The sequence below is a fragment of the Verruconis gallopava genome, assembly GCF_000836295.1.
Source record: "Verruconis gallopava strain CBS 43764 unplaced genomic scaffold supercont1.31, whole genome shotgun sequence".
NCBI classification, from domain to species: Eukaryota; Fungi; Ascomycota; class Dothideomycetes; order Venturiales; family Sympoventuriaceae; genus Verruconis; species Verruconis gallopava.
In genome coordinates, this window is record NW_015622167.1 from 117,775 (window position 1) to 141,055 (window position 23,281).

The following is a 23,281-nucleotide window of genomic DNA, read 5'->3' on the forward strand; positions in this document are numbered from 1 at the left end:
TCGTTCTGCCACTCAAGGTCGCTTGCTCCACGCGAGACAGCTATTCCGGCGGTGAACTCGTTCGACCAAGTCCATCAACACCCCGGCTCAGTCACGTCGTGCACGCTTGCCCAGCTGGTTGATGGAAGAGCAAAATGGAGCGCTACCGTGCCTCGGCGGCGTCCGGACATCTGGCAATCGTCGCCGGCGAACAAGAAGACGCACGATCACGGTGGTTTTGCATATCTTTTCCCGACAGATTTATGGGCTGAGCCTGGCAGAAGCGCATGACGATTGCGACATCCCACTCTGTACTTTTTGACGCTCGCTTCCTTCGCTCCTAGTGTGGCGAGCGTGCTGCTCACAGATCGACCGTCTACGATCTTTGTTACGGCTGAAAACACGAATGCAAAGACAGCGTGAAAGTTGATCTCGTGGTGGCTTACGTAAAGAAGTTCCAATCAGTCGTAGGGTCAACACTCTCTAAACGTGATCAGCATCATATTATATATCATTATTCATCTCACAAAAATAGCCTAAAAGCCATTGTAAAGATATAGATACAGCAATTTTCATCCGATGGCCACCAGCAAAATGGCGTCTGCCACCATTGAAAGGTAAGAACAAAGTCAGGCATCTCGGCGTTGCCGTGTCAAGTTTGAGGCCAACCTTCACGGCATCAGTTAGCGTGAAAGTTTGAAAGGGCTATCGAATTCCTGACGGTCTATTTTCGATACGACGAAACTCGATATGACCTTTGATCTGATGCCTCCAAAATCCCGTTCTTGGAGATCAAAGTCATGCAAATAACGTCAGGGGGGAGGGTGGTGTGTGGTATGTGTGGAGAGGTTAAAAAAAACTCCCAAGAAATGCGACCAGAGCATAATGTCTGAGAGTATGCCGCGCGAGATGCCTGTTCGAGCTAGAATGATAATTGACCCGTGGAAGAAAGTTCGTGCCTGGTATCATGCGCCTATATAATTCGCCTTAAATCGAAAAAAAAAAAATTGCAGTCGTTGCCTTGGTATCCGTTCTAGGATGCGAGAACCCACGATGAATCAAGGTCCCCAGGAACAGGAATGAAATGTAGTGACGTGATATGCATCCGTTGATGAAGAGCGCCAACAGGGAGACACATCGAATGAAGCTAGGCAGGGAGTTGTGTATAAAGAGGGCTCCGTCCCCAAATCTCATCCCGAGCCCGACTCCTCATCAATCTTTGGTGGAATTCCCCCGCCGAGTCCAGCTACAGCGGGGGCTTCCATCCGTGCAACTTTTGCAGCATGGCTCTCTAGACTCGCTTCTTGCGCTGAATTGCGCCTCTCAGCGGGCGTGGCCGCGGTTGGAGTCACAGGCAGTGAATTTCCTCCTGTCATAGATGCGATGTTGGGCTGGTCACCTGCGGTGACGTGATCGCTGAGTGGCGACGCACTTGCCTTCGAGGCCTTGTCGGTGTGTCCAGATTTCGCGCTCTGTTGCGAGGACGTGCGTGGAGAGACGCGGCCGTTCTACTTACCAACGTCAGCGCCGTGCGATCAATGGAAACGACAAGCCCACATATGAGACTCATACCTGTTTGGCCCACCTCAGACCACAGCTGTTACATAGATCTCGCTGCCCACTAGGTCCCCGCCTCCACTCCGGAGTGTTTTTGGTGTGACAATTTGCGCAGTCTTTTTGCAGACTTCCCGCTCCTCGTCTTCGCTTTCTCTTCTTTTTCGCTGCAATCAGGCTTTGTACTTCCTCAGCCAGCATCCTGTTCCTCTTCTCCATCTGCCTTAGTTCGAATTGCCAGGACGAGGAACGGACTGTTTTCAGCTCATCGAACATGTTATCCTCTGAGGCGAGCGACATATCCTGACGACCAATGGCGAGTCCTGCTTGTCCAGCGTGCGTGACAGCGTAACCTTCTGCAGAGCGATACATCGACGTGTCGACGGTCTGAGCGCTCGAACTGTGATTTGTGTATGGCGTCGCATTGCCAGCGGTGACCAAACTTGAGGTACGTGTCAATGCATCACCCCTGGGGCCTTGGTCGCCTTTCACAGATTGTCTGTTTCCTCCCCCACTATGATACCTGATTAGCCGAGTCTGCACAACCAAGAAAGTCGGCTTGTTCCCTTCCGTAGCATCGCCAGGATAGATCCACGAGAACGCCTGAAGCACCTGCCCCCTCTTGTTCGTGACCTCGTGCCGCACACTCGTGTTTTTGCCCGTTAAAGCGATCGTAAGCACTCTTCCAAACTCCTCTTTCGAGTCAGGACGCATGAGCGCCTGAATGTTCGTGCCAACTAGCTCCTCTGGTTGCCGATCTAGCAGCTGGCGCACATTGCTCGACACAAAGAGGAACATGCCCGTGGTGGACATCTTGGCCCACAGCTCGTTTTCTCCAATGCCACCGCCTTCCATGAGCACGGATTTATTGAGAGTATACACAGGCCTCTCCCGCCCCACGAGGATGATACACTTACGACCTTTGCCTTGCTCCGTGTGAAGCGAACCATGAGATTCAAACCACATGTAACCGCTGTTTTTCCTGCGAATTCGGAACACAACGCTCAGCGAGGGACCGCTGGATGGGTCTTTAAGCTCGCGAGTGACAGGGACGATATCCGAGGGGTGGCACACCGATGAAAGAGGGGTACCGACAAGTTCGCTGGGATCGTATTCGAGAACATTACGACACGAGGGCGATAAGTATAAGAACAAGCCTTTGAGTGAGAGCACGTGGATGACATCGTCAGCGTTCTCAAGGAGCACTTTATCCATTAGGCGACGCGAAAGTTCGTTTTCACCAGCACCTGTGATTGTTCCGAGAACAGTGGACACTTCGTCTCTCGGAAGGGTCTGTGAGATCTCAGCACTCAGTCCTTCGCCGGGAGGCGCGAGGAAGTAGCTTGGCAAGCTTTCGTGTCTTTGATAGTTGATCGAGTACGTTCCGTCTAAACGCCATCTTAGCTTCCGAGTTTACGGAGCGCAAATCAGCGACGGAAAAACTCACCTGGATTCCTCGCATTGATGGCCGTGGGGTTTTCGACGAGATCAACCTGAAACCCTACGAAATGCGACGTCTCCCCATTATCGTCCATAAGAGGAATCATCGTGAGCAAATTCATGAAAGGTTGCCCTCCTTTCCTGTAATTGATCAGGCTGATCTGGGCCTCTGTTCGCGTGTTGATGCAATTTTTCAGATACAACACTGCGTCATCGTCGCAATACTTTCTTTTGACACCGGGTGTGACTCTACCGTCAGGCGACTGCAAGAACCGGCAGTTCTGGCCAATGATTTCATGCTTGGAATAGCCAGTAAGGCGCTCAAAGGATTCTGAAGCGTATTCTATTGGCGCGTCGTGCGCTTTCGTGTTGCAGACGACGAAAGCACAGGAGAGGTCTACGGCGCCGATGTTGATTTGAGGTTTGGGTCTGTTGGCAACGCGGATCTACGTGGGACGTCAATCTATCTGTCGATGCTGGCGGCGTTGTCTGAAACATTCTTACCAGAATACTCATCAGATCGTACCCGCTAGGCGCGTAAGCGTCCTTGAACTGAGTATCCATGTGCGTCCGACCCCTCTGAGAAGACGGCCAACCGTCTACAGCATAAGTTAGCAAACAAACTAGGCAACATACAACTGCCCTGTGCACGCTTACCTGGAGGTGCCGTCCACGGCAGCGGATTCCCGTTGACCATCTCTGGAGGTCCTGGCGGATTTTGCGCCATCCTCTTCGGGCTGAAAGCGGACGCGACGGACTGCTGCAAATTGTTCGTCGGCTGTGTTGACACGCTACCCTGCTGCGAGGTGCTCTGGCTTGACGAATCGTTGTTACTGCTCGTTCTTGAAGTACTTTGCCTCGGATCTGGGATCGCGTTGTTGCTTGAATGAGATGCTCGCCTCGTCGCCCCCGGTGCCGTGCCGCCGCCCGGGTCTTGGAGCGATGGGGCTAGCATCGATGAAGCGTACGCCGGGTGAATTGGAGATTGGACCATGGGCGAATTGTACTGCTCCGGGTTGAACGTGTTTGCCTGTGGCATCTCTGGGCTCATCATATTCATTTCGTTGCTCATGGGCATGCTCGTCGGAAACGCGGATGTGAGATACGGGCTTGTCATGTCCATATCCAACGGACGAGCTCCTGCCATGGCCGAGTCGAAACCGTGCGAGTGCTGGCTCATCGAGCCGAAGCCGTCCGGCTGCGATGTCGCAAATCTGGCGTTGACGGACAAGCTGTTTGCGTGACCGTTCGACCGCTGTCTCGAGGCGGCGTCGTCGTCCTGCGGCGACATGTCGACCATGGCTGAGTCGAAGCCCGAGTGGTCAAAGTTGAAGTGGGCCATGTCTGGAGAGCCAGCAGAAAAATCCATCATGTCGACCATGCTCGCCCTGCGCATCGAGTCGTCGATTTCGTTGGCTGCGGGGTTCTGATACGTTCCTACGGGCATGCTCCGCCTCCTCATCTCCTTTGCATTCTGGTTCACAATCTCGTCCAAGCTCTGCGCGGCCGGTATGTTCGATCCCATACCGGCCATGTCCATCATGTGTTGAGCATCAGGCTCGTTGAGGGTGACGGCGTATTGCTGCGCCGCATCGTCGGCGGTGTACCGGCGCTGGTAGTAGCCATTCATACTGCAACGCGAGCGTCCAACATCCGCAGTCAAGCTACCGGGATGCGTCGTAAGGCGTTATTCGGCACGCAGCCGGGAGGTTGTGTGGGCGAACGTACCGGCACACCGGGGTGAAGGTGCAAATATGGGGATTTCGCAGATTCCGATGATGTCAAGGGCCTGTCGCAGCGGAGAAGAGCTCGGCGAAATGGCTCAGGCCGCACACAGACGAGCCTCCACGGCGGTGGCGGCTGTTGAATTCAGGAATTCGGGCCGAGACGAGGCATCAGAGAGGAGTTTTGCGCGGTGATACTGGTCGAGCTGCAGGGCCAGGATGGCAATGAGAACATCTCGCACAGCCGTGGCGACAAAGTCGATATCGCTTCTAAGCTGCCTTGGGTTTAGTGCGCGCGGCCTGGGCCATCCGTCGAGCACGCTCGTCGTCGTCCTGAAAACAGGTCGCGCCGATCCCCAAGAAACACTGTCGACGCTCTAGTCATCATGCTCAGACCGCCCTCGTTGTTGACTCACGGTACGTTGATCGCCCAATCGATGTGGTGACGTGTGCAGCTGATGATTGTCCCTCTTGTAGCCCGGGTCGGCGTGCCCAGGTGCGCCGTGCAGGCCGCGCGACGGTGGCAGACGACGGAGGCGACGACGCAGGCGACAGCCTTTGCATCACGACTGGGAAACAGCACGCCCGTTGAAGCCGTTCGAGGCCCAGAGAATGCAGCCCCAGGGAGCGAAGAGCCGCACCAGGGGACACAAGCCCCGGCACAGCGCAAGAAGACCGACCTAGACGTCGCCGAGGAATTCTTGGAGTACCAGCGTCAAAGTATACCGCCGCTCTCTCCCTGCCCGCAATTCACCTTGATGGCTGACATTCAAACCCTGCAGAGGCTCTTTTCAAAGACATTGGCGGCTCAAAGACACCCACCTACGCCCCCCACCAACTCATCTCCAATCCTCCTCGCCCGTCAGACATCACCTTGGAGCTGCTGCTCGCGTCACAGTCGCACATGGGCCACATCACCTCGCGGTGGAACCCGGCAAACGCAGCCTACATCTTCGGCGTCCGCGACAACACGCATATCATCTCGCTCGAAGTCACGGCCGCGCACCTGCGCCGAGCTGCCAAAGTGGTGTCCGCGGTGTCCGCCAGAGGCGGGCTCATCCTCTTCGTCGGCACCCGTGAGGGCCAGGAACGCATCGTGGTGAGGGCTGCCGAGCTGGCCGGCGGCTACCATCTGTTTGATCGATGGGTGCCCGGCAGTCTGACGAACAGCACTCAGATCCTTGGGCAGTGCAGGTTGAAGGTCGTCAATGAATTCGACGAGGAGGTGCCTGGCTACGAGAGCCAACTGGATGGAATGGCGCCCCTAAAGCCCGATCTGGTGGTCTGCCTGAACCCTCTGGAGAATCAGACGTTGCTGCGCGAGTGTGCACATCACAACGTGCCAACGATAGGCATCATCGACACAGATGCGAACCCGCTGTTGGTCACCTACCCGATCCCGGCCAACGACGACAGGTATGTCCCGGAATTTGTGCGTCGGTGGATGGTCATCGGCAAGCTAACATTTGAGGTTCATAGTCTTCGGTGCACCGCAGTTATAGCCGGAGTGTTGGGCCGTGCAGGCGAAGAAGGACGCAACTACCGCCTCGAGCAGGCGAAGCAAGGCCGAATCACGACGAGAAGCACGCGCAGTCTCACACCAAAACGATCGCATAGACGATGAGCACATCTGACCGTTCTTTCCCCTCAGTGTTCGGATTCTTTCCTTGCATGTAAATCAAGGAGCATGGAGCATTTGCGTCACAAAAAAAAAGAGAGAAAAGGGAGGGTCATCACATCAGGGCAAAGCAACTCTTCTGCTATAAAGGCAGGGTCTTTCAAGAGAAACGCTTCAGTGTATCAACATTGTGCAGAATAATAGACGTCCAGCACCATTGTGTCCTGGCCAATGATTCATCAGCATTTCTACCAACCTGCGTGTGAATTGTGTCGTCTTAGGGAATTTCTGACATCGGCCGCGTGCTTGTACATGCATATTCTCTGCGCGCCTTTGCTCGATTTTCCTTCGATTGCTTGAGGGCCTGGGGCCGGAGAAATGTAACGAGTATCGCAATGAGATCGAGAGCTGCCAGAGCTGCTGGAACCAGGCCATTGATTGGGCAATGTTTTACAGCTCCCATTTCACTTCAAGTCAAGACTACATGTACAGTACGTAAACTCGACTCTGCGATGAAAGCAAGCCGTTCCGATGCATGGCACTCCTCTCTCTTCGTATGATCGAAGTACGAAGGGGACGGACAGACACATTGGGCTTTTGAAGTCCCACGAACGAGCTTCCGAGTCACTTTCTCGCCCGCGTGCCCAGACATGTCTTCTCAGCGCACTCGACTGGCCGCAGGACAAAGATGCGGCACAGTTCCCGTTGGATTGTCCAGCGGAACGGTAAGCCGAAACCGGCAGGGTCTCGGCAAAAGCACGCAATGCAAGTGGCGCTTGGCATCAAATGGAATTTGTTTCCAGCCTCGCAAAACGTACAAGATCCTTCTGCCGGACCTTTCTGTTGCAAGCTCCTGCTTTGCACCTGATCTGCCTTGAGAAAATTGCAGAGCTGCGCGGGGGAGACACGCCGTTGACAGCGAAAGATGACGGTCGCCGAGGAAATGGAGGTCGAGGGGCAGGGAATGAAGCAGACGTTGAAGGACTTGTTTTCAGGTGCTTGCGGCGGCATCGCTCAGGTCTTGCTAGGTGCGTGCGCGATTGAGCTTTTCTTGTCGAGAAATTCGTCCAAAGCGTGCTACGTCTCGACACGTGTACAGTTGATCGAGCCGCAGTTCGAAGCGATGTGCAATCAGCTCGGGTCACATGTTGACATGAGGTCACAACGCTCGAGTCGACACCACTTGCCTTGAGCAAGGTCTTCTCGTCGGCCCATACGCAGAGTTTTACAGCGCATGTACCGGCATTCTCACTGACTCGAGCTCCAGGCCAGCCTTTTGACATCGTCAAAGTCCGGCTCCAGACCACATCCCAGTACTCGGGCGCGCTCGACGCCGCGACCCAGATCTGGAAGAACGAAGGCCCTCTGGCCTTCTACAAAGGCACGCTGACGCCGCTGATCGGGATTGGTGCCTGCGTTTCTGTTCAATTCGGCGGCTTCCACTTCGCGCGCCGAGCATTCGAGCAGCGCAACGTCGAGAGAAACGGAAATGCTCATCTGTCTTACGGGCAGTACTACCTTTCCGGCGCGTTCGCCGGCATTACCAACACCTTTCTCTCCGCACCCATAGAGCACGTCCGCATTCGATTGCAGACACAGCCGCATGGTGCGGCGAGGCTTTACTCAGGACCTCTGGACTGCATGCGCAAGCTCTCAGCCCACAATGGTGTGCTCTCCGGCCTGTACCGTGGATCTGTCGTTACGGTTTTGCGCGAGGCTCAGGCGTACGGCGTGTGGTTCCTTACGTACGAGTACCTGATGAACGCGGATGCGCGGCGCAACAACATCTCGCGCGATCAGATTAGTACCCCCAAAATTGCATTCTACGGTGGCCTTGCAGGAGAGATGCTGTGGTTGGCCAGTTATCCATTTGATGTTGTCAAGAGCAAGATGCAAACGGATGGGTTTGGAGAGAATCAGCGGTACAAGGTGCGTATTTAGTCGCGATCCATGGCGCGTATGGCCTGGGGCGCCAGCTGAGTTCTCTGCGTTCTTTTCGAGAGGAACATGCAGTGTTCCTTACCACAAAGAGTTTTCAGCGGGCTGAACGTGACTAACATTGATGGTTCTTACATAGACGATGCGAAGTTGCTTTGCACAGACGTGGAGAGCTGAAGGCATGCGAGGGTTTTGGAAAGGGATTGGCCCGACTCTGCTGCGAGCCATGCCTGTTTCAGCCGGTACCTTTGCTACGTAAGCTTTTTGGCTCCGAAGGAGATGCTGAAACAGAACGCTGATTTGATGGACCAGTGCCGAAATCACTATGAGGCTTATCAGCTGAGTTCGTATTGCATGCGAGGAAGTGTCAAAGCAGACGGCCTCCATGGTCTGAAGCTAGTAGTCACGCGACTTGACGATATCAAACTCGCTGCGCCATGCAATGCGAGACGTGTGGACAGATTTTTTGTTTTCGTGCTGTAGACGCAGCGCGTATGCACGAGCGGCTGAGTCCCTGCATTGCTGGAATTACCACTGTCCACAACGACATCATCTCAAATGGCAGTATTTACCCAGAGGGCTGTGAGCGGAGGCTCGTGGACAGATGGCTACACTGGCCTCTGTATGATATGGGATACCATATCTTGTTAGTTTTGTTTAATGAGACGCCAAGTTTGGTCCAGACTCCTTTAGATAGGCCTTTCAGACAACGATGGTACTGTATTCGATCTGGCTGGACTCGGGACAATTAGACTACGCAATTGTGGCGCTGTCAAGCAGAATCCTCCATGCAGGGTGACGTGGGACCTCGTTTTAGAGCGGGAGACTGAAAGTCAAAAAGGCTTCGCAGATCGAAAGATCGAAAAGTCGAAATCCCCACTGTGTCTTTTTTGCATTGCGTATCCCAGACTCGGCCGATCACAACTGTGAGGATGGGGCGCAAGCAGAAAGACAAGGCGAACGTGAGCTGCGCGTCACAAAGCATTGAATTTGATCGACAGACCGCATCTGCTCTTGGACAAAAATTTGGCTCAACTCGTGTGACATCCGCATGCTACGGAAGCGTTTCCTGACAAGAAGTCAACATACCCGATTTGGATGTGCTTCGCTTAGCTGCATTAGCCGTTGTTCATCTTTTTTTTCCCTCGCAAAGCCACTGCAGTACGCTCAAGCAAGGGACATATTCCAAATCCCGACGTCAACGTCTGTACTCAGTGCCTTGGTGCACCGGGTCCCGACGGAATTTTAGACGTAACGCTGCCTGATGGCTTCAGTCGAGAAGCGCAAGGCAGACGCGAGCGCGGGTGAAGGAACCGGGCGAAAGAAAGCCAAGGTGAGCGAAGCATTTCTACATGTCCACACCGGGTAGCCGTTTTATTCGGGATTGCGACTGGTGAGCTACAAAGCAAAAGAAAAGTTATCAACCAGTGGACGACGAATTTCAGCGAGTTTGCCCTTTGCGTCCGCGAGTGGTGCGGTGGTTGTGCTTCTTCCCGTCGTCTGGATTTGGATCGTCCAAAGGCTTACTGGGCGACTGTGCAGAAACTGTGGACGACACCAAAACAAGGCAAGGGTTGGCAGCCAAGGGAAAGTCATGTGAAGAAGGAGATTGAGCCAGGAGACGTCGGCATCTGGGCGACGTGCAACAGAGGAAGGGAAGCAAAATGTGTTGCCGAACTGAAAGATCTGTTCCAAGAGGTGAGTACCGCCTCAGTCGTCCGTGGCACTGACTGTCGCCAAGACTGAAATGGTACGTAGTACGCTGAGACGATGTACGGCGTCAACGATGCGCCGGCCAAGGCGAAAGAAGCTTTACCGGATGGTCTAGACGTGGATGCGGAGCTCGAGGAGGAGCTGCGCGAGCTGCGGAAAGCGGAGACGAAACAGCTCTTCACCTCCGTCAAGCTCGACACGCAGTGCCGTGAGTTACTCGAGAGACATCGCTTCCGCATACCAGGCTTGCTTACCATGGACACAGTCGTGTTCTTCAAAGTGCTGCCACCCGTAGAACCTGTGTCTTTCGTACACAGAATATGTCGAGACGCAGCGTCCAGCGCCTCGAGAAAGCAGAGTCGGTCGGTTCAGCGGCTCACGCCCATGACGCTTATGGGAAAGGCGACGCGGACAGGCCTTGACGAGGTTGCACGGAAAGTGCTTGCACCGCACTTTCACGGCACGCCGGCGGCGTCTAAGAAGGTACGGACGACCAGGCCGTTCGTCTGTCCTCCGGGTCTTTCGCTAACGTGATTCTGCTCGGAATTGTGACAGTTTGCGATTCGTCCAAGCATCCGTAACAACCAGACCCTTACGCGGGACGACGTGATCAAGCAGGTGGCTGAAGTCGTCGGCCCGAGTCACTCGGTTGACCTCAGGGCCTACGATCTACTCATTCTCGTGGAGATCTACAAGGTGCGTACGCCCATCAGCACGAGCGGCAGCCGACTCGAACGTCTGTGAACACTTGCTGACGCGGCAGATGTGTGCGGCTTTCAGAACGTCTGTGGTATGAGTGTCGTTCAGAGCGATTTTGACGAGCTAAAGAGGTACAACCTCGCGGAGATCTATGCACCCACGCCAAGAGCTGCAGGACGGGATGGCGCGGCGATGGAAGGCTGACTTCATTTTGGAGCACGAGGCTGAGCAACCCGGAAGAAGAAGAAAAGAAAAAGTCGTCGTCATCTACGACCACGGGGTTTGCGACTACTACTACTGCTACTACTAGGTGCAGCTATAGCTGTCAATACACGGAACCATGTAGAGGCCTGTGGCCGACGGTTTCAGCTATTTCGGAAACATTGCGTTATGAGCGTGGCTTGCGTTAGTCTTGCCACGCACAACCGAGACACTGGTTGCAAAGATCCGTTCCGCGTTCGATGAAGCGATCCACGGCGGATGGATCGTTCCCTTAGATGGCGGACAAACTGCGTCGTGGACCCCGCGGAAAAACGGGTCAGGATGAAAGTCAAAGCAGCACAGCGTCGAGATTGGCGGTAGTAGGGTAGGAAGAAAAGAAGAATAGAAACATAAAAAAAAATAAGAAGAAAAAACCCGACATGGCCGCGATCTCGGCCGAGCCCTGTCCGCTGATCAACGCAAGCTATGCAAGGCCACGGTATATATAGTGCAATCTGACTTGGCGGTCTGGAGAAGCGAAGCTGGCAAGCATCACGGTGCTACCTCGTACTATGAAGCGAGAGGTTTCATCGTGTCAGACGCCCTTTCGATCGAGTCCTTGGTCGAAATTCCCGGTCTCGTGGTTCACAGCAAGTTTAAGGTTGAGGGGCCCGTTAAGCGAGTGGCTGACCAATTGTCGTCGTCCATTGGCGAGTCTTTCGCTAACGATTATGCCAGACTTGAACTCCTGTACCACGACCCTTCATCTTATGGATCTCCACGGACAGGTTCATGATACGGAGCACAGGAAGGGCCTGACGGCAACCTCGGGCCAGACCCGCCTGGGACGACATGGCGTCAGATTATGATGTGGTTGTCGCGGCGCCTCGCAACACTAGAGTTGCGTGACAAATTCGTTGGCTCCCTCAACGTGCAGACATCGATTCTGCAGGATGCTTCCTGCGCGATCCAATCGGAGGGTTCTGTTAACGAACTTTTGGCGAGCAATGTCTTTTGCTGCAGGGCCAACATGTTCCAGAAAGCGTACCGTCGAGGTCGAGCGTCTCTACAGCAGCGGGCCCCAAGGGCAGGCTGCATATGTGCTATGACGATCCACTTCTTGAAATGGTCCTTCGCTATCTCCCCAGGCAAAGCTCGTCCGTCTGCACATTAGGCGAATGTAGACGCGGGCGCAAGCCCAATGGTCTTCTTGTGGTTCTACCTGTCACCGCTACGAACTTTCTCGAAATTGCCTAAACACTACTTTGATCCATCAGATCCCTAGCCTCATGATTGCGCTCTGTGATCTTCGCATCCCTCTTGGAACCCATCTGACGCCATCGTCGTGTGCAAAGAACAAGCCGCACAGAGGAAATATACGTCTTCTTGGTGCAACTGCGCATGCTTCCTGTCGCCCCCTCGGAAGTTGCCTTTGCGCGTCTTTGCATAAACGACCGGCCAATCTAATTCTGTAAGGCTTGCTCGCTCCACTGCTACTTGCAGGCGCTCACCTGCTCTTGAAGCTCCTAAGCCAGCCTCCCGTGCCTTGTTCAAAGCTATCTCTTCTGCTTGCGGCCCGAGAATTAAAACGAGTCGTCCTTATCAAGACGTCGTCTCATGCCGAGCCGAAACGAGCTGATCACATAAAGGAGTACATCATGTGTGGCATGGAAGTCCTCCCACCTGACGTTGCCGTGGTGGCCTTTCGTTCCACGAACAATGGTATCCGGCAATTTCAGACATCAATGACTACTTCGTCCTCGTCGCCCGAGTTCAGCGCTTTCCAGAAGCTGTTACGCCAAGTGTACCGCGATCCGACCATCTCGCTCCAACAGGTCGAGCGACTGAGAGCACACCTGCATCGCTTGTTCATCCTGCGAACCATCGACAACACCACCTTTCTGCTCAAGTGCTCACCGGCTCGAGACACGCGCTTGCTGCGTCATGAATACAAAAGCCTAGAAACCGAGGCCCGCGTGCTAGATCTCATTTCATCGAAGACACATGTTCCGGTCCCACGACGACTGACGCTTGATTCATCGAGTAGCAACACCATTCGCACCGCGTACCTGCTGCGAAGTTACATTACCGGATCCACTCTGTCCGACATATTGCCCTTCCTGAGCGCCAGCGAGCGTGCCGACATCGACCGTTCCGTGGGCGCGTACTTTCACTCCCTGACCGAGATCCAGCTCCGCAGCTTCGGCTCGACAAGCAAAGTCTACGAAAACCAAGGATCCGACACATGGAGCCAGGCGTTTAGAATGATGCTGGAAAGCGCATTACGAGATGCAGAGGACCTGCTGATCAGCTTACCGTATGACACAATCCGATACTGGGCCGCAGCACACAAGGGGGTGCTAGACGAGGTTGCGGAGCCGAGAATGGTGCCAATGGATGCAGGAAAACCAAGCAAGATTGTCCTGGACGAAAGGAGGAAACACGTAGTGGGCCTGTTAGGCTTCTCTAACGTTGTCTGGGGCGATCCATTGCTTGCGGGGGTCTTTGCATCCGCAAGTGAGGCGTTCTGGGAAGGTTATGGAGGTCAACCGACAGACAACAGAGGCTACAGAATTCGCCGTCTTCTGTAAGCCCCTTGCATAGCGCCCGCAAGAACTGGGTGCAGACCGCTAATGTCGATCAGGTACTACGTCTATCGGTCCGTCGTGTCTGTCGCAACGCAGTACTATCGGCCAAGCACCGAAGAAGAGGACTTCGAAGCCCGTCGGACGTTGACATGGGCTCTCGGGCAACTGGCCGGCCAGTAACATCGTCTCGTTTGACGCCGACTTGGCACAGGGGTTAAAAGTCTTAGCTAGTCTAGAAGTTGGCACCTGTTATGCATGTCTTCGGAGCAAATGAGAAGCATTTGGAACGGGAAGGTCAACATGGTTTAGCAATTAGCGACGGCGTTCAGGAAGAGATTGTGCAAGTCTTGAGAAAAAAAAAAGAGGTTCCAAGCACCGTGGCTTCTACGCTTGACCGAGATTGGATATGATCGGCGAGCAGTTCTGTACCACGACCACGATCCGCACGAATGTGAGATGAAGGTTTCGTGCTGAGGCGGGATCCGTAAAGGTCTCGACGCAAAATCGCATCTGTCAAATTACACATGCATCGTTATCGATTGCTCAGCCTCGACAGTGTTCGCCCGCGATCAGGAAAACTCGGCTCGACGGCTTTTGTCACCCTGGTGGTGATGCCACAGCGCACGTGATGTCTTTTTGCAGCCACTTTTCGTGATCGAACCCAACCTCTTTTCGTCGGTCCATTGTGAACGTGGACCATCTTCCGTTATGCTTCTTGCCAGAACGGCACTTGTGTCGACCAAGCCTGTCTGTCTGTCTGCTGTTCACTGCGCTTGGGCCCTTTGGAATTTAAAATTGTGCGTTTGACTTCAAGGCTCCTGGGGTAAAACGTACTCGGATCCAGGTCTAGAATACTAAATTTCATCACGTTCGTACTATAAGAGGAATTTCTGTCTTACAATGCCGTGTGTCCACGGTTGTCTCGCAAATGAGCTTCGAGTTTGGATTCTGTTTGCGCATGCATCAAAAAATGAGTTTGCGTGTTGCTGCTCCGAACCTCCAGCAGCCCTATCAACGACAAGTCTGATTGAAGCGTACGGCACTGTGTGGCTGTTGCTACGAGATGATACACATAACTTCTTGATTCCCAATGTAAACTTAACCGTCCCTTAAACGCCGTGTCGCCAATTGGGCCAGCATGAGCGTTCCGTGACCGACAGTTTCCTTCTTACCTGCCACCACGGAATCCTCCTCGTCCTCTCGAGGCACCTCGTGACGACCCGCCAAAGCCACCTCGTGCGCCGCCTCTCGATGCTTGGAAACTTCCACCGCGACCTCCGCCAAAGCCACCTCGGCTTCCGCCACGACCACCGCGGCCTCTCTGTGCCCCTCTACCGCCTTTCGCGCCGCCTCTAGCCCCGCCGCGGCCTCCTGCCGCCGACTTCTTGACCTTCGGAGCACCCGGTGGCGGCTTTGGCTTTGGCAAAAACTTCTCCAGCGGTAGGAGCTTGTCGCTGCCAATGTAGAATTTATCACCGCTCTTGAAGCTGGTCGGGACTATGCCCTCTTGCGGCTTGATCGTGAAGTATACTTGGTTCAGGGGGCCGAGGATCTCGTCAACCTTTCCAATAGGTGTCTTGTTCTCCAGGTAGATCGGGGCGTTGAAGTATGGGATCTTGGTGTTGGTTGACTCGCAGACGATTTCATTTTCGCAAGCGTGAAGAAACGTCCCCATCTCTAGCATAATGTGAGCACAAATGTTTTTTCTGGCGTGCCGAACGTGGCCATGTTCATACCCAACTGTGTAGCTGGCGGTCCGGACTGTTGGAGACCTCCGCGACCTCCGCCAAATCCTAACCTGTTTGTTAGCATCCGTCTATGTAGCAGCGCAGAAACCCATGCGCACCTCCTCTGTTCTGGAAACCACCCCTGCCTCCGCCTCCGCGACCTCGGTCTCCGCCTCTGAACGACATTGTAAGGTGCGATAATGTCGTTGCGTCGGGCAATTGTGAGTTCGTCAACGTCGGGTCGCCAGTCTCGAAATTTTGCTGGAGCTTTTTGAGCTCGGACCAGGTCCACGGCTGCCAAGACCACACGTTCACAATCCCTGTCGCATTCTGATACTCATTCCAGAACACCACTTGACTCACAGGTGGTTGCACTCAAGGACGTCATTTTCTTGTGTTTGCGCTTGCATTGGCTCAGTATACGATACTCTGTGAGTCGGAGCGGTCCGGGCGAACTCTGTCGTGACTCCTGGTCCCACTTACTCATCCCTGGCGAATGATTCTGGGCTCGACAATACCAACAGTTCGAGCTTGTAACTGACGTGCATAAACTGGGAAAAATCCTACTTTCTGACATATTCAAATTCCGAGAACCACATCAATATGGCTGAAACTGTGAAGCAAGCCGTCGAGGCTGCGAAAGAGGGACTTGAAAACCTCAACCTCACCGGTCAGTCTAAGCAAAAGCAGCAACAAGCTGGTCAGGGCAAAAAGAAGGAGAAGAAGGCTGGTGCTGGTCCAGCGCAGTCTGAAGAACTTCAGCCACCCCCGAAATACATCCAGGACAGACTTGATCTGTACGAGTCGTTGAAGCAGGAGTACTTGGAGTCTTTGGCGAAGAAACCACATGACCCGATCACCATTACCCTCCGGGACGGCAGCACTCGCATGGGTGAAGCCTGGAAGACCACCCCGGGTGAAATAGCTCGCAGTATTGCAAAGAGCGTGTACGAGAACAATTTCATCGCACGCGTGGACGGTCAATTGTGGGACTTTGAGCGTGTCCTTGAAAAATCCTGCACCCTTGAATTCCTGAACTTCGACGACGACGAGGCGAAGATGGTGTACTGGCATTCATCTGCACACGTCCTGGGTGAGTGTTCCGAGAGACGCTGGGGTTGTGACCTGTGCATTGGTCCTCCGCTTGAGGAGGGAGGCTTTTACTACGAAATGCGTCTACCTGACGCTGCGCCGGTGTATGAGAGTGACTGGAAACCCTTGGAGAATATTGCAAACAAGGCGATCAAGGAAAAGCAAGTCTTCGAACGTTTGGAAGTTTCGAAAGAAAACCTGCTCAAGCTATTCGCGTACAACAAGTACAAGCAACACATCATTAATGACAAGATTCCGGACGGTACCAGCACTACCATCTACAGAAATGGACCGTTCATTGATCTATGCCGTGGTCCTCACATCCCACACACGTCAGTGTCTCTCTTCAATTCCTCAGGTGTCACACTAACGGTTCATGAAGCGGTCGTATCAAGACCTTCAAGATTATGAAGAGCAGCGCGTCGTACTTCCTTGGCGACGCAGCGAATGACACTTTGCAGCGCATCTATGGAATTTCGTTTCCAGACAAGCAGTTGATGGCAGACCATCTTCATTATCTCGAGGAAGCCGCTAAGCGTGATCATCGCAAGATCGGCACAGAACAGGAGCTATGGTGGTATGTCCAAATGCCAACTTTCACAGTGAAATGTACTGACCTGCTTTCCAGAGTAATAGATTCTTATGGGCCAATTCTGGCAGCACCAGAAGGGGCGAACCATTTTAAGTGAGCCCTGAGGCTAACATGTACTAGGTTCTTCCACCAGATGTCACCAGGTTCATGCTTCTTCATGTATGTATCAGCTCGCACTCTATATTAGCATTCTCTTTCTAATTCTAAATAGGCCGAAGGGTATGGTTATCTACAACAATCTACTTTCCTATATCCGGGAGGAGTATTGGAAGCGTGGTTATCAAGAAGTGCAGACACCAAACTTGTTCAACGCTGATTTGTGTAAGGACACAAGCTGCCTGAGGGCTGATCCGAAAAAAAAAACTTGCTAATATAATCCTAGGGCGGCAGAGTGGTCATTGGGATCATTGTCAGTCTCAACCGCTTCAGTTTTTGCAGTACGCGCTGACAAGCCGTTAGACAAGGATGACATGTTCACCATGGAGATTGAGAAACAGACATGGGCATTGAAACCTATGAGTCAGTATCATCCTAATTTTCTTGTCGCTGATTGCTGATCCCATCAGACTGCCCTTCTCATTGCTTGATCTTTGGTCACCGCGAACGTAGCTATAGGGAATTACCAATTCGCATGGCAGATTTCGGTGTGCTACACCGTAATGAGGCTTCTGGCGCACTTAGCGGGCTGACAAGGGTTCGAAGGTTCCAGTAGGTCTACATAACATTGATTCTGTATCTGCACAGATGCTAAAGCGGCAACAGACAAGACGATACTCATATTTTCTGTACTCAAGATCAGATCACTGAGGAGCTGTCCGGATTGTTTGATTTCCTGGCCACTGTGTACGGCAAGTTTGGGTTCTCATTTAAGATGAAGCTCTCTACCCGCCCAGAGAAGTTTTTGGGTGAAATTGCTGATTGGGACCGAGCGGAGTCACGTCTGAAGCAGGCTCTAGACGAGTTCATGGGCGAGGGCAAGTGGGAGCTCAATCCTGGCGATGGCGCATTCTATGGGCCTAAGATCGACATCACCATTGCTGATGCTTTACGAAGAGAGCATCAGTGCGCCACCATCCAGCTTGACTTCCAGCTGCCACAACGATTCCAGCTTGAGTACATGACTGCTGAGGCGGCTACAGTAGATGCTAGTGTGCCTCGTGCAGAGGGTGCGCCGAAACCGGGTTTCGCCAGGCCAGTCATGCTGCACCGTGCTATCTACGGCAGCTTAGAGCGCTTCATTTCGATCTTGACTGAGCATACTGCAGGACGATGGCCTTTCTGGCTTTCACCCAGGCAGGTTCTGATTGTTCCTGTAGCTCCTGCTGTCAATGAATATTGCGAGGTACGGAGACAATGGCCTGACGATGAAGAAGGCGCTGACAGAAATTCTAGACGGTGCAAAAGGAACTGCGAGCTCAAGGCTTCCATGCAGACGCTGACCTTAGCGGAAACACAGTGAGTGTCTCTGTCAGACGTGGTACCATGCTTCGCAACTAAGTAGAAACAGCTGCAAAAGAAGATTCGTACTGGCCAGCTTGCTCTGTACAACTTTATCTTCGTTCTCGGTGCTCAGGAGCGCGACTCTGGCACTGTCAACATCCGCAACCGTGACGATCCTGAAACCCAGAAGATGGGCGAGCTGGTGCCGCTAAAGGATGCGATTGCAAAGTTAAAGAGCCTTAGAGATGAGAGACGATTCGAAAATAAGATGATTTAAGTCTTACGGTGCGTAGAAAAGGCATTTTTAAACTGGGCATATGCAGCACGCGCAATGATTCAACGGAGATATGATGGTAACAAAGAGGCATTAGAACCGGCATTTTCCGCCACAGAATTTACTACAGACAAAGTGATAGCAAACGTGAAAATCCGACGTTGTAGCCAGATCCTGCTGCGAGTCTCTTAACAAAGAGTTCGAGTATCACGAGCCAGCCGTTATGTTTTGCCAACCCCATGTCATTGGTCGATTGCAGAGCTGCCATGCCCAGTAACAACGCAATGCAATTCGATTGAAGCAGGTCAACCTGCGTAAGCTGTATGCAGGTTTGAGGCCCTCAACACGCTGGCCAGCCCAGTCGCCCATGCTGTGAAGCTCACAGCGCCAGCTGTCGCGTATATTTCAGCAACGCGTTTCCGCGGTCAGAAAAAGCGGACCGTCCGCATCACAATCTGCCTTCAAACGCTCCAGACGCACTTTCACATAGTCTTAGCAGTCATTGTCAAAAGACCTGACGCACTAAACGCCTGCCAGAAGAGCGGATATCTCCTTTCGAATGGGGGACACGAACGACAACGGACTCGTCATCTTCGTTCGACGAGTCCCCGCGCAATTCGGAGAGGCGGTTCTACGCAGTTATCTCGAGCCGCACCTAGCCGCTTACGGTATTCTGGCCGGCGATTATGAGCTTCAAAAGCCGAGCGATAAGGGTGTCGCGAGTCTACACATTGCAAGCACGCCGAAAGGCGAGAGATTTCTGGCCGCCATGGAGCAGCGGCCCGTGAAGATGAGTATTTCGCGATTTCCCTTTGTCTTTGAGCGCCATAAGATACAAGACGGCGGAGCGACGATTCGAGATCACGAGTTCATCGCTAGGGCCGTGGCGGATGCTTCCAGGAAGCCCGATTTGGCTGATCAAATGAAGTGTAAGTGAGGACGGCAAAATGGATTATGAAAGCGTTTGGTTTACAATGATATGAGCAGCTTTGGACCTCGACAATCAGCCTCAGCAGCAGTTGCAACTACCAGAAGGTGAGAAGACATTCCTGATAAGCACCATCCGCTGTGGTTATTGGTGGTATGAGAAGACTGGTTCTCCCGTCTTCGTGTCGGAGTATAGCAGCAGCCAGCCTGGCAAAATTTTAGTAGGCCATCGCGCCATAGTCGTTGTCCTTAGTCAAGCGACTTCACCGAGGTTGTGGGTTCGCCGCATCGACTTTGAATGGGACTTCATCGACATGATTTACACGCAAAGAGGGGATGAAGACAGCATACTTATCACCTGCAAATATGCGCCCAGGATGTTCTCGAGGAACGAAATGGACGTGCTCATGTCGTTCCTGTCGTCCAAGAACCAAAACTCACGCAACAAGATGCGGATCTCAATGCTTGACCCAGCGCACGGTAAGGTTGCCGGTACATGTCTTACGTATGAATTGGTTCTGCAAACATCAAAGTCGATACACACGATCCGAAAGCTCATCGAGCACATGCCCAATAGGCTGGCCACGATGCGCACCAGAGTCAAAACTGTCGTTTCAAAAGCAAAATACAATGATTCGCTGGCGATCCTCGACCAGCAGCTGTCAAAGAGTCAACTCCCATTCGTCGTCAAATTTCAGGCCATGAAGCTAGCTCTGAACGGCCATCTGCCGCCCCATACGATATGCAACGAAATTATAGGAATTGCTAAGCAAGCACTGGCCAAGGGTCGCAGCAACATACATGTTGCTGAGGCGCTGCGCCAATTAGATCGTGACCTTCCGTGGCCGGGACCACAGACGCCGTACGTCGAGTTAAAGCAACAAGCCGTCGAGGGACTGCTTCAAAAGCTGATGTATGGGAGTCTGACAAACTCGCCGACTTACTGGTCGATCAAGAAAAACGACAATCTGGCACTAATCCACCACGTATCGCTCACTCCAGCAGGCGTGTATCTAGACGGACCGGATCCTGAGGTAGGTTCACCTGTACTTTGTTTTTGAGGCTGTGCTTATAGTGCTCCAGGTCATCAACCGCGTGCTTCGCAGCTACCAGGGCCACACGGACAACTTCATGCGCGTCACATTCAGCGACGAGGATGGCGACCCGTTGCAGTTCCGCTTCGACGTTGCCAACGATCTCGTATACGAAAAGTTTCAGCAGGTGCTCGACAACAGCATCCCGCTGTGCGGCAAGAGCTTCGAGTTTCTCGGGTTCTCCCAGTCGTCGCTTCGCTCGCACACGGCCTGGTTCATGTCTCCATTTCCCCTCTCCAAGCACGGCGACGTCCTCACTCCGAAAGAAGCTATCAGAAGACTGGGCGACTTCTCGCATTTTCGATCTCCGGCCAAATGCGCCGCTCGGATCGGGCAAGCATTCACGGACACGAGCAATTTCCTCACCGTCCGAGCGGCGGCCGAGGTCGAGATACCAGACGTGGAGCGCAACGGCCGTGTCTTCAGCGACGGGTGTGGCACACTGTCCGAGGACCTGGCCTACGAGATTTTCCTCAAGTACGACTCTCACGTGATGCGCGTGCCTCCGACCGTCTTCCAGATCCGCTTTCGAGGCTGCAAGGGCGTCCTTTCGGTCGACCCGAACCTGGGGGAGAGTCAGCTCCGTGTAAGACCATCGATGCGCAAGTTTCAGACGCCCGACGACGACACGCACAACCTGGAGATCTGCGGAATGGCGGACAAAGTGCGACCCCTAAGCCTCAACAGGGGTCTCATAAAAGTGCTCGAGGACCTGGACGTGCCGCACGAGGGCTTCCTCCAGCTGGCCGAGGAAGAGTTGGAGCGGCTCCGCCTCTCGATCAGAACCGTTGAGGCAGCAGCGAGGCTGCTGGAAGACGAGCAGGTCGGGACTTCGGCCGGCTTTCCGGACTTGCTAAGACGCATGAAGCAGATTGGCATCGATCTACGCAAGGACAGGACGTTGTGCGCGGTTGTGGAGATGGCAGCCTTCTGTCGGCTGCGCGCTATGAAGTACAAAGGTCGGATACGTGTGCGAAAAGGGGTCAAGCTGATGGGCATCATGGACGAGACGGGACTGCTGAAGGAAGGCGAGATCCACGTGGCCTGGATCGACGACGATGATGTTCGAGTGATCCACACTGGCCTGGTCGCGGTAACTCGCTCACCGACGATCCACCCAGGCGACGTACAGTTGGCAAAAGCAGTGGATGTGCCTTTGGACTCGCCGCTAAGGAAACTGTACAACTGCGTCATCTTCTCTCAACACGGCGACCGGGACCTTCCCAGCCAGCTGGGCGGAGGTGGTGAGTGGATTTTGTCCACGTCTGCGAGTCCAGCTCGAAGCTAACGCATCTCAGACCTGGACGGCGACTTGTACGACGTTTTTTGGGACCCGCGAATCTTGCCTCGGACGGTGGCCCGGCCGGCCGAATACGCTCGCCCAAGGCCTGTGGACGTTGGCCGTGAAATCGTCACGGGGGATATCACAAAGCACTTTGTGGACTTCATGAAGAACAACAACGTCGGGATACTGGCCAACCATCTCCTGGCCTTGTCGGACAGGACGGACGGGGGTACGCGGGCCAAGGACTGCGTCGGCATTTGCGAGCTCATCTCGACAGCGCTCGACTATCCTAAGACAGGCGTCGTCGCCAACATGAAGAGCATGCCTCGCATCGACAAGACGTGGCGACCCGACTTCATGGCGCCCAGTCCCAAAGTCAAGATAGAAAAGGCGCAGGACCCGCTGGCGATTGCGTTTGACGACGCGAAGGACCCCAACAACCAATACGGAGGTGAGCGAGCGGCACTCGAGGATCCGGTCGCGGCGTTAGATCCAAACGAGCGCAAGACACGGTACTACAAGAGCACCCGGATCCTTGGCAAACTGTACCGGATGGTGGACGAGCAGGGCTTCTACAAGGAGCTGCAGTCGCAGACGGCGGGCAAGCACAGGGGCGAATCCGTGCTGCTGGCGGTGCTGAAGTACGCAAAGCGGGCCACGGTTGGAATCGCTTATGAGCAGCATCTTCAGGCTGCGCGAGAGGTGCGGGAGATGTACGAGGGGTGCGTGCACGACGTGGCGAAGCAGTGTACCGTGCACACGGCGCAATCGCTGCACGAGCTGGAGGTGGTGACGGGTGCGGTGCTCGGCTCAGTGTGCGACCAGCGACTGCGCGAGCGGGCTATGGAGATGCGGGAGCGGGTCAGGCGCGATTTGGCGTATGTGCGCGAGCAGATCCGCGGCGATGGCGAGGATGGCAACGCAGAGAGCGTGCCGCGCAGCTTGGCGTGCCTGACTGTGGCGCTGGAGGATGGCGGAGGCCGGAAGAGGAAGGGGACAATGTGCAGCTTTGGATATGTTGCTGCGGGAGTGTGCCTCGAGGAGATTGCAAACTGGTACGGAGGGAGGCTGCCTGCTGTGTGAAGTCGTTTGGTAGGCCTGATTGGAGAAAAAGGCGGAAGATGACGAAGGAGAGGAAGACTGTAAGAGCACAATGTACGACGAGAGACTACAACAGAGACTAGACTACGAAAGAGACGATGACCAAGAGTACGGGAAAGACCATTGGGCAACTCCCCCAGCGGAAGACGGTGACTGCGGGAGGCAAGATAAGAAAGACAGAGGATGAGACCACAGAGCCGGAGAGGGATTGAACTATTACGAAAGAGCACGCGACTCTTGACGACGAATCAAATTGGAATATTGTCTGAAAATTACGCATGATGCCAATCGCCAA

General features: G+C 53.9%; 8 protein-coding genes across 9 annotated transcripts; 6 read left to right on the forward strand and 2 right to left on the reverse strand.

The window, feature by feature from the left end:
• Positions 1-467: 467 nt before the first annotated feature.
• Positions 468-4,907, reverse strand: PV09_07623. 2 transcript variants are annotated; one of them, XM_016361409.1, is made up of 5 exons: positions 3,631-4,907; positions 3,478-3,572; positions 2,981-3,419; positions 1,552-2,921; positions 468-1,487 (listed from the first exon to the last, which is right to left on the reverse strand). In XM_016361409.1, the coding sequence occupies exons 1-5, from the start codon at positions 4,601-4,603 to the stop codon at positions 1,170-1,172; spliced, it is 3,195 nt and encodes a 1,064-aa protein (XP_016210735.1). In that variant the 5' UTR covers positions 4,604-4,907; the 3' UTR covers positions 468-1,169. The 2 variants fall into 2 exon arrangements, with proteins under 2 accessions (XP_016210735.1, XP_016210736.1); XM_016361410.1 differs by having other exon boundaries at positions 1,537-2,921.
• A 94-nt stretch (positions 4,908-5,001) lies between these two features.
• On the forward strand, positions 5,002-6,858 carry PV09_07624 (ribosomal protein S2). The gene is made up of 4 exons (XM_016361411.1): positions 5,002-5,114; positions 5,175-5,417; positions 5,480-6,113; positions 6,177-6,858. Exons 1-4 carry the CDS (start codon positions 5,084-5,086, stop codon positions 6,319-6,321), a joined length of 1,053 nt encoding a protein of 350 aa, XP_016210737.1. The 5' UTR covers positions 5,002-5,083; the 3' UTR covers positions 6,322-6,858.
• A 382-nt stretch (positions 6,859-7,240) lies between these two features.
• On the forward strand, positions 7,241-8,596 carry PV09_07625 (uncharacterized protein; the record flags this gene model as incomplete). The annotated part of the gene is made up of 4 exons (XM_016361412.1): positions 7,241-7,343; positions 7,583-8,244; positions 8,393-8,508; positions 8,566-8,596. The coding sequence occupies 4 exons, from the start codon at positions 7,241-7,243 to the stop codon at positions 8,594-8,596; spliced, it is 912 nt and encodes a 303-aa protein (XP_016210738.1).
• A 921-nt stretch (positions 8,597-9,517) lies between these two features.
• Positions 9,518-10,869, forward strand: PV09_07626 (uncharacterized protein; the record flags this gene model as incomplete). The annotated part of the gene is made up of 6 exons (XM_016361413.1): positions 9,518-9,586; positions 9,796-9,951; positions 10,012-10,174; positions 10,232-10,449; positions 10,522-10,662; positions 10,774-10,869. 6 exons carry the CDS (start codon positions 9,518-9,520, stop codon positions 10,867-10,869), a joined length of 843 nt encoding a protein of 280 aa, XP_016210739.1.
• A 1,655-nt stretch (positions 10,870-12,524) lies between these two features.
• On the forward strand, positions 12,525-13,634 carry PV09_07627 (uncharacterized protein; the record flags this gene model as incomplete). Its single annotated transcript, XM_016361414.1, has 2 exons — positions 12,525-13,453; positions 13,511-13,634. 2 exons carry the CDS (start codon positions 12,525-12,527, stop codon positions 13,632-13,634), a joined length of 1,053 nt encoding a protein of 350 aa, XP_016210740.1.
• A 655-nt stretch (positions 13,635-14,289) lies between these two features.
• Positions 14,290-15,405, reverse strand: PV09_07628 (H/ACA ribonucleoprotein complex subunit 1). The gene is made up of 3 exons (XM_016361415.1): positions 15,301-15,405; positions 15,191-15,247; positions 14,290-15,131 (listed from the first exon to the last, which is right to left on the reverse strand). Exons 1-3 carry the CDS (start codon positions 15,365-15,367, stop codon positions 14,623-14,625), a joined length of 633 nt encoding a protein of 210 aa, XP_016210741.1. The 5' UTR covers positions 15,368-15,405; the 3' UTR covers positions 14,290-14,622.
• Positions 15,406-15,520: 115 nt separating this feature from the next.
• PV09_07629 (threonine-tRNA ligase) lies at positions 15,521-18,775 on the forward strand. Its single transcript, XM_016361416.1, has 10 exons — positions 15,521-16,605; positions 16,656-16,847; positions 16,986-17,024; positions 17,077-17,186; positions 17,248-17,274; positions 17,325-17,384; positions 17,432-17,573; positions 17,628-18,207; positions 18,258-18,320; positions 18,373-18,775. The coding sequence occupies exons 1-10, from the start codon at positions 15,785-15,787 to the stop codon at positions 18,580-18,582; spliced, it is 2,244 nt and encodes a 747-aa protein (XP_016210742.1). The 5' UTR covers positions 15,521-15,784; the 3' UTR covers positions 18,583-18,775.
• A 363-nt stretch (positions 18,776-19,138) lies between these two features.
• Positions 19,139-22,968, forward strand: PV09_07630 (uncharacterized protein; the record flags this gene model as incomplete). The annotated part of the gene is made up of 4 exons (XM_016361417.1): positions 19,139-19,508; positions 19,567-20,540; positions 20,590-21,844; positions 21,899-22,968. The coding sequence occupies 4 exons, from the start codon at positions 19,139-19,141 to the stop codon at positions 22,966-22,968; spliced, it is 3,669 nt and encodes a 1,222-aa protein (XP_016210743.1).
• Between the last annotated feature and the right edge of the window lie 313 nt (positions 22,969-23,281).

Bases quoted from the DNA above. Each gene is read 5' to 3' on its own strand.
- PV09_07623 (XM_016361409.1), bottom strand. From the start codon at position 4,603: ATGAATGGCTACTACCAGCGCCGGTACACCGCCGACGATGCGGCGCAG. The intron at 3,420-3,477 runs GTAAGAATGTTT...CGTCCCACGTAG, and splicing joins ACGATCTGATGAGTATTCTG to ATCCGCGTTGCCAACAGACC. The intron at 2,922-2,980 runs GTGAGTTTTTCC...GATGGCGTTTAG, and splicing joins CATCAATGCGAGGAATCCAG to ACGGAACGTACTCGATCAAC.
- PV09_07624 (XM_016361411.1), top strand. From the start codon at position 5,084: ATGCTCAGACCGCCCTCGTTGTTGACTCACG. The intron at 5,418-5,479 runs GTATACCGCCGC...CAAACCCTGCAG, and splicing joins CTTGGAGTACCAGCGTCAAA to AGGCTCTTTTCAAAGACATT. The intron at 6,114-6,176 runs GTATGTCCCGGA...TGAGGTTCATAG, and splicing joins ATCCCGGCCAACGACGACAG to TCTTCGGTGCACCGCAGTTA.
- PV09_07628 (XM_016361415.1), bottom strand. From the start codon at position 15,367: ATGTCGTTCAGAGGCGGAGACCGAGGTCGCGGAGGCGGAGGCAGGGGT. The intron at 15,248-15,300 runs GTGCGCATGGGT...CAAACAGGTTAG, and splicing joins TGGTTTCCAGAACAGAGGAG to GATTTGGCGGAGGTCGCGGA. The intron at 15,132-15,190 runs GTATGAACATGG...ACATTATGCTAG, and splicing joins ACCGCCAGCTACACAGTTGG to AGATGGGGACGTTTCTTCAC.
- PV09_07629 (XM_016361416.1), top strand. From the start codon at position 15,785: ATGGCTGAAACTGTGAAGCAAGCCGTCGAGGCTGCGAAAGAGGGACTT. The intron at 17,187-17,247 runs GTAAGGACACAA...ATATAATCCTAG, and splicing joins CTTGTTCAACGCTGATTTGT to GGCGGCAGAGTGGTCATTGG. The intron at 17,275-17,324 runs GTCAGTCTCAAC...ACAAGCCGTTAG, and splicing joins GAGTGGTCATTGGGATCATT to ACAAGGATGACATGTTCACC.